This window comes from Dipodomys ordii, unplaced genomic scaffold (assembly GCF_000151885.1).
Source record: "Dipodomys ordii isolate 6190 unplaced genomic scaffold, Dord_2.0 Scaffold216, whole genome shotgun sequence".
NCBI classification, from domain to species: Eukaryota; Metazoa; Chordata; class Mammalia; order Rodentia; family Heteromyidae; genus Dipodomys; species Dipodomys ordii.
This window is the reverse complement of record NW_012267432.1, coordinates 101,191-109,466: the sequence shown is the minus strand read 5'-3', so window position 1 is coordinate 109,466 and position 8,276 is coordinate 101,191. Positions and strand designations below refer to the sequence as shown.

Genomic DNA, 8,276 nt, shown 5'->3' with positions numbered 1-8,276 from the left:
TCAGGAAGGAACTTTCTGTGACATGCCAGATACTTCTGAGGTTTATTATTGTTGGCATTTGGGAGCTCTCTTGGAGCTCCTAAATCTCCTTCTAAGTGTGGATGTATTATTGGGTAGAAGGCATTTGATATGTTATCACTTGGCTACAATGTCTGACTCAAATCATCCACAGCTCTAAGTTGTAATTATTCATTTTACAGGTTGCTACAAAGGGTACTCCAATCATATCCCACAAAAGAAAGGACCTTGGATTACATCTTTCTTGTTTTTTTGGTACCTGTATACCTGTCACATGTGTACTTCCAACTAAGTCTCAACAGGTGATACTGATCAAGATATATTGTATTTATAAGGTGTTTATTAAATGGCAACTTCTTTGTACAGCTCCCTAAAGATAATAAAAATAATTACAAGCAAATGCTCTACTGGACTGTGTTGTAGTTGGGGATTATGTTACTTGAGATCATAGCTGTCATCCCAAGTTATTAAAGGAAGTATAGTTGTAAATATCTTTAAACTTTGAATCCTAAACACACCATAATTATTTGACAAAACTAACACTCTTGAAATAAGTAAGAGAACTCCTTTATCCTACAATATGGAAATATATTTGTGCCGGACTTCTTATTTAATATGAACTACACACAACTTGGTATTTAGAAGTGTGCAATATGGAAAAATGGCAACACCATATGTTGCCAATCAGCAGGCCTGACCAGAGAGAAGACTACAAGTTTTACAAGGATCAACATGTCAAGTGAGATAAATCAAGCTCAAACATCATGTTTTACCTTATCTGTAGAATCCATATGTAATCATAATCATAATAGTATTATGATATGAATATAAAAGGTGGGTTATTGAGGAAGTGACCAGTGGGAAGGGTGTGGGGAAAAGGACAGGGTGATGGTTAGTCAATATGCTAGAAAAACATATGTGTATAAAAATAGAATAGTAAAACCCAGTAAAATTGTAAAAGAGTGGGAGTAGAAGAAAAAGAGTATGTAAGAGTAAGAGAGGGGTTGAACTAAATTGAAGTACATTGCATGCATATATTGGCGTATCATCATGAAATCCATTTGTAGATATGCTAATGACATTTAAAAATCTTGTAGAAACCTAATACACACACAAGTTGTCAGGGAATCAGAAGTTGGTGATGGATCGAGGGGCAAGTGCACTTCAGTGGCAGAGGTATTGTGGCCCAGTCTTATGGACGTGGGTCTTATCGTGAGCATCACAGTCCAGGTAACACAGAACAGAGCATGGAAGTCTGCAGAAGAATGTCAGAAAAAGCCACAGAAAGTTGCCATGATGTGAGATATGACACTAGTCCTCTGGAATGCATGAAAACCAAACATAACCCAGACTATACAAGCATGTGTATCTGTGCAGGCAGAAGTAAGTACAGTCGTGTGAACACTTTCACTGCATAGTGGACAGGTCGTGGCATAACTTGACTTTGAGAAGTAATTTGGAGAAAGCAGATACTTGGGGAAATAATTATTATTTTAAACTTACATACTTTGTAGTACTGGTATTTGAACTCATACTTGGCTTGACTGGCTAGGCTGGTACTCTACCATTTGAGCCATGCCTTCGGTACAGCCTTTTCTGATATTTTGGAGATAGAATCTCATGGACTTTTCAATTCAGGCTAACTTCAAACAGTGATTTTCTGGATCAAAGCTGCCTTAGTAGGTAGGGTTATAGTTGTGAGCCACTGGCATTCAACTAAAGAAAGCAACTGGAGTTAGGATCTGTGACACTCATGAGAGCTTTGAGGCATTCTTCATGGGAAATGATGCCATAATAGATTGTAGAATGAATGCATAGCAGACAAAAATGAACATGGGCAGAATAGCTCAACAGCTATGTACATATGACCATATAAGATGATGCTAAGCAAAATGAACTCCAAGATGTGGGCACATGAGGTTTTTCCTTGTTGTTATTGTTTTTAATGTTTTATATGATTTCTTTTTTTCTTTTGTGTTTTTCCCCCCTTATGGTTTATCCCCTGTTGTCACTGTATTTGATGTTAGTACCCTGGGTATTGTATATACGTTTACCTGAGTTAGGGAAGGGAAGGGGTACAGAAAATGGTGAGAAAAAGGACAAAGGGAAACCAATGCAACAGTGATACTCACAAGACAAAATGTTGGAAATGATCTGTACAACTTGGGGGTGGGGACGGAGGGAAAGTGGGAGAAAAGTGAGGAAGGGGTTAACAAGTTCAACAAGAAATATACTCAAGGGGCTGGGAAGGTGTCTCAGTGGTAGAGTGCTTGCCTTGCATGCATGAGGCCCTGGGTTCGATTCCTCAGCACCACATAAGCAAAAAGAAAAAAAGCCGGAAGTGGCGCTGTGGCTCAAGTGGTAGAGCGCTAGCCTTGAGCTGAAGAGCTGAGGGACAGCGCCCAGGCCCAGAGTTCAGGCCCCACGACTGGACTGTCCCCCCAAAAAAGAAATATACTCACTACCTTACTTATGTAACTATTACCCCTATGTCTATCACCTTGACAATAAAATTAAAGTTCAAATAAAAATAAAAATAAGTAAATACTAAAATAAAAGGTGGATACAAAACAGGGCTCCTAGATGTTTTTGAAAATTTTAGATGCCACTCATTGAGATTTAGCATGGACTGCATGTGCACCATATTTGATGACATTGTTTCAAAGTATGAGTCATAGTTCAGCCAAGGAAACAAAATCAGGGTTTAGTTACAGTCTAGTCAGTTTATAAGAATCACAAGCAGTTTCTACAATTGATAGAAATTAACATACCATATTGTCAAACAAGTATAAGGTCTCATGAAAGACAAACAGATCTGAGCCTCCAGAGTAGCTAGGATTACAAGCATGAGCCACCAGCACCTGATGAGAAGGAACTTTTGTAACTATTGACTAAGACAATATATTTCAATATAAAATTAGTTGCATAAATGCCACACAAAGCATTTGGAGTCCACAGTAAAGATACATTCCACTCATTGTGATTCAAGTTTAAAATATTTAATTCATTTCATGTCTTAACTTAGTCAATTCTTCATACACATAACCTCCTCTAAATGCTGACCGCTGTTTCCAAATGATAAATATTTTATCAACATATTCATATTTTACATATGGCTATTAGTAGTTTTTCTGTTATTGCCTCATTTCATTTTCTCTTTCATGGGATGAAGCTGTAGGACTTGGTAGAGAGGACCAACCTTGTATATCTTATGCACCTGTCTTCTGACAGGTGGTAGTTTTTTTTTTTTTAAAGGCAATTGTGTTTAGCAATTGCACAGAAATATCTGTACAACTAACATTTAGAACTCAATAATCACTTGTCACAGAGACCAATATATTCTGTAGATACAGCTGGCCAGTCTTATAGCTGCCTAGCAAGACAGTAGTTAGAAGGTAAGATTTAATGGGATAGATGGAAGAATAATTACAATTTAATGGGATGAGAAGTTTTGTGGTTCAGATGAGAATATTCTTCCTAAATGAAATACACATGCAAGGGAGATTCAGGAAATTTGCAATTTGAAGACATGGAAATTTCTCCCAAAGATAGGAGAAATGTTTACCTCCACTGTGTGAAATTTACTAAAAGAAGTACAAAATATGGGTGTCAGGTGCGGTCAGGAAGGACAAGGTGAAGGGGGAATGGGGTGGAGAGAGGAAAGGTAGGTGAATGCAGTCATACTATTCAACCAACCTATTTGGAAATGGAACCAAATAAATTGGGTTGGGAGACATGAGGGAGAATGATACAAAATTTACTCACAAATGATACAAAATGTACTCACAGATTGACATGTTGAATTGAAACTCCTTTGTATAATGACTTAAAGATAATAATAAATCCCTCCCCCACGGTATAACCCCTGCTTTCACTGTATTTGATGTCGGTATAATTTGTGGAGGGGAGGGAAAAAACAAATAGTTTAAATAGGGATTCAGGTGGACCTGTTGCAACAATGAGAAGTACGAGTTGTCATGTCCAAAACGAGCTTTACAACTTGGAGTGGGGAGGATTGGGTGGGGGGGCCGGAGGATGAGAAGGGATGGGAAGGGTAAACAAAGGAGGAGGCTACAATGCTTGATAAGAAATGTACTCATTATCTTGCCCATGTAATTGTAACCCCTCTGTACAGTATTTTCACAATAAAAAAGATAAAAATAAATAACTAAAAAGGTATAAAATAACTTGAGATGTCTAAGGAATGTAGACAATGAATTTGCATTAAATTTGGCCCTTTTCCTACTTTCAGATTTTGAATTCTCATAGAATCAAGAGTGCTGATGATTTATATATATATATATATATATATATAATTTAAATCCTAAAGACATACAAATATCACAGCCATCTTGATGAAATTGTTATCTTTTAACTAATTAGATTATGATTACTTTAAATTTCCTCCCAAATAAGCTACCAAACAGCTGGGATTAGATATGAGTCACCATGCTCAGCCACAATTAGTCTTTTTTTTGTTATATTTTTTTATTGTGAAAATACTGTACAGAGGGGTTACAATTACATGAACAAGATAATGAGTACATTTCTTATCAAGCATTGTAGCCTCCTCCTTTGTTTACAATTAGTCTTTATAGTCAAAGTAGTAATACACGGATTATAGTGAGAATTTGATGTGTGGTGATACGTGTTCATGTTTAATGACTTTGAGCATTGGGAAATTGAAATACATTTACAGTTGTTGGAATGAGTGTAAATCTGAAAGATGTATTGTGACTATAAGAAAGTAAATAGCTGAATGTGTCTACTGGAGTATTTTGGGGGTTCTCAGGGTGTCTATGACTATGCCTGTTTGGGGGCATCGTGTGCAGTGTGCTTGCAATCCTAACCAAGGACGTGTTCACACACTAGTGGATATGGGTGGTAATAACAAGACTATGAGCTCAAAGATGAGATCGTCTCAGGAGCAATTCTCCTGTGGCTCAGCTCTCCCATGCTGATGCCATCCTCCCAATCATTTCAACTCCCATCCTCCCACCACAGATGAATGAGCCTTGGGACTTGGGGTCATTCATAAATTTGTGTCCTAGGAGAATGTGTGATGCCACTCTGCTGGCTGGGCCTACAATGCAGAGCTTCTGGCTACAGGGAAGAGAAGTACCTTCCATACAGTAAGTGTTCTTTCCACTCATGCTGCCTGCCTGGTCCTCCTCAGGACTGCATCGACATTTAACATTTTTACTGAAATTCTAGGCAAATCCTAACATCCTATCTGCCATCCAAACGTGACCAAATCCCTCTCCTTTCAAAGCCCAGGGAAAGAGAGAAAGCGCTCCATGTTCCTTCCTGAATCAAATACCCCAATCTGAAGCCAACTACCACTAGGCTTAAGGAGCTTTTCCATCAGATATTAGTGCTATCTTGAAGCTGTTTCATACTTTTGATGTTCAAAGCCTACAAGATGAAATATGATCATACACTTGACTCTTAGATGTGTTGCTGGAAAAAATTACAGAAGGATATACGCTGAAGTTATTTGACCAAATAGTGTCCAAGTTTCATTTGGGTTTCCAGGACTTTGAGTATATGAAGGTAATTTGTGGAGATGTTACTGTGGATCTGTTAATGCTGACACATTTGTTATACTGTATGTATGTGTGTATGTGTGGGTGTGGGTGTATGTGTGCAATCTTTTTTTGTTTTGTTTTTTGTCATTCATGAGGCTTGGACTCTGGGCCTGGGCGCTGTCCCTGAGCTCTTCAGCTCAAGGCAAGTGCTCTCCCACATGAGCCAGAGTGTCACTTCTGGTTTTCTGATGGTTTATTGGAGATACGAGTCTCACAGACTTTCCTTCCCAGGCTGGCTTTGAACCACAAACCTCAGATCTCAGCCTTTTGAATAGCTAGGACTACAAGTGTGAGCCATCAGTGCCAGGCAAATGTATTCTTCCCGCCCCAACCCTACCCCAGGTGTGGGGCTTGAACTCAGGACCTGGACTCTGTCCCTGAGCTCTTCAGCTCAAGGCTAGTGCCATAGCACTATTTCCGTATGCGTGCAGTCCTATAAGTAAGTGTTCAAGAGGGTGTAAACCTGGAGGAATTCTGGAAACTGGTATTATCAATGAGTAGTCATAGAAGACAGGAAGGAGGGAAAGGAAGGAGAGAAGGAAGGAAAGAAGGAAAGAAGGAAAGAAAAGAGAGAAGGAAAGAGGAAGGAGAGGAGGAAAGAAGGGAGGAAGGCAAGCAGGCTGGTGAGTGGCATCAAGAATTGTTCTCTTTGGAAGAGAAATTTTTAGAGCTGCTTTTCTGTCAGGAAGTACTGGCGCACGGATGTTATGTTACTGCTCAGGTATACCTCAGTTTGTACACTAGGGGCCAAGAACATTGGGGTGAGCCTGTCTTCTAGAGGAGTTCTTAGTATGTCTTGGTTCTGCCAGACTTTTCCCATTTTGAAAAGTCTGATTAGTTTGGGAGTAAAAATGACAGAATAGATCTAGATAGACTAGGTCCCCAATGACTGTAAACAATGACTTTACCCAATGGTTGGAAAGAAAAGTTTATAGAGGAAAAAAATGACCAGGAAATCTACTGTTGTAAGTAGTTCTTTAATTCTCCATTAGGGGGAAAGAAATCAAACGGTTATTTCTTCTCATTGCCAATACACTTTGAGGATTTTGCCCGATTGATATTTTGGAATTATGGAGCTCCTTGTCACCAACAAATTTTACTTCATTTACCAAAAGGGCTAGGGATTAAAATGATACTCATAAATTGGGTAAAAGAATTCATGGCCTTAGACACAGAAGAAGTGACACATAAAATTAAAAAAAAGAAAGCAAGACATCAACCTAACCAGTTGGATACATTGAGAGATCCAGATCTCAAGAATCTTTGCATGGTGTAAGTTCTTCAAACAAATAACTCAGAGGGAAACATGAGTTGCATGGAGTGAAGAGGTCAAGGAGGTGGGGGGAGACAAATGGAGAGAGAATGGTGGGCGCATGTAGTGATAATATTCTACGTACATACATGAAATGGTAACTTGAGGGAATGGGTGGGGTTGGCAGAGATGGGGGAGGATGATAAATGGGGAGATCATGATCAAAATGCATTGTGCTCAAAACCTGACTTCTTGAATAAGTCGGGTTTTTCAACGACGTAAAGATTTAAAAAGAAAAGAACCCTTGCAACAATAAGAAGCAAGGATGAAGGATAGCTGATTTATGCTTTAGAGCAGGGAGTAAGAGAGTTTAGGAAAGACTTAAAATTAGACGGGAGCAAGAGCAGGCTCAAAACTGTGTATTTGTCTTCTCCACAGGGTCCTGGCTGGAGGATCTAAGCGGGAGTCGCAGAATGCGAGGCAAACCCCACAATAACTCAGAACTGCCTCCTTTCACGGTGACAGGCCTCCCAGGACTGGAGACCTCGCAGCACTGGATGTTCTTGCTCCTGGGAGCCCTGTATGTGGTCGCCATTGTGGGCAATGCCCTGATTCTGTTTATTATCAAGGAGGAGCAGAGCTTGCACCAGCCTATGTACTACTTCCTGTCCCTGCTGTCCGTGAATGACCTAGGCGTGTCTTTCTCCACCCTGCCCACGGTGTTGCCCACTTTTTGCTTCCACTTAAAACAAATCAGCTTTAATTCTTGCATGGCTCAGATGTTCTTTATCCATCTCTTCTCCTTCATGGAGTCTGGGATCCTGCTTGTCATGAGCTTTGACCGCTATGTGGCCATCTGTAACCCACTGCGCTACGCCACAGTTCTCACAGATGCCCGCGTGCTACAGCTGGGCCTCGCTGTTTTTATCCGCAGTTTCTGCATGATTTTCCCTCTGCCTTTCCTCCTGAAGAGGCTGCCCTTCTGCAAGGCCAACGTGCTGGCCCACTCCTACTGCCTGCACCCAGACCTGATCTGCCTGCCCTGTGGTGACATCACCATTAATAACATCTTTGGTCTTTTCATCGTGATCTCTACTTTCGGTCTAGATTCTGCACTCATTCTCCTTTCTTACGTGTTCGTCCTTCATTCTGTCCTTGCCATCGCTTCCCGGGAGGAGAGGTTAAAGGCACTCAACACATGTGTGTCACACCTGTGTGCTGTGCTCATCTTCTATGTCCCCATGGTGGGTGTGTCCATGGCGGCTCGCTATGGGAGGCACGCCCCACAATATGTGCACACGCTCCTGTCCCTTGTTTATCTGTTTGTCCCTCCCATGCTCAACCCTGGCATTTATTCCATCAAGACCAAAGAGATTCGTCGAGGGCTGTGTAAAATACTGCTGGGGAAAACGTTTTGA

General features: G+C 40.5%; 1 protein-coding gene across 1 annotated transcript; it reads left to right on the top strand.

The window, feature by feature from the left end:
• Positions 1–7,331: 7,331 nt before the first annotated feature.
• On the top strand, positions 7,332–8,276 carry LOC106000320 (olfactory receptor 51I1-like). The gene has a single exon (XM_013035572.1). The coding sequence runs from the start codon at positions 7,332–7,334 to the stop codon at positions 8,274–8,276; it is 945 nt and encodes a 314-aa protein (XP_012891026.1).

Coding starts and splice junctions, on each gene's coding strand:
- LOC106000320 (XM_013035572.1), top strand. CDS start 7,332: ATGCGAGGCAAACCCCACAATAACTCAGAACTGCCTCCTTTCACGGTG.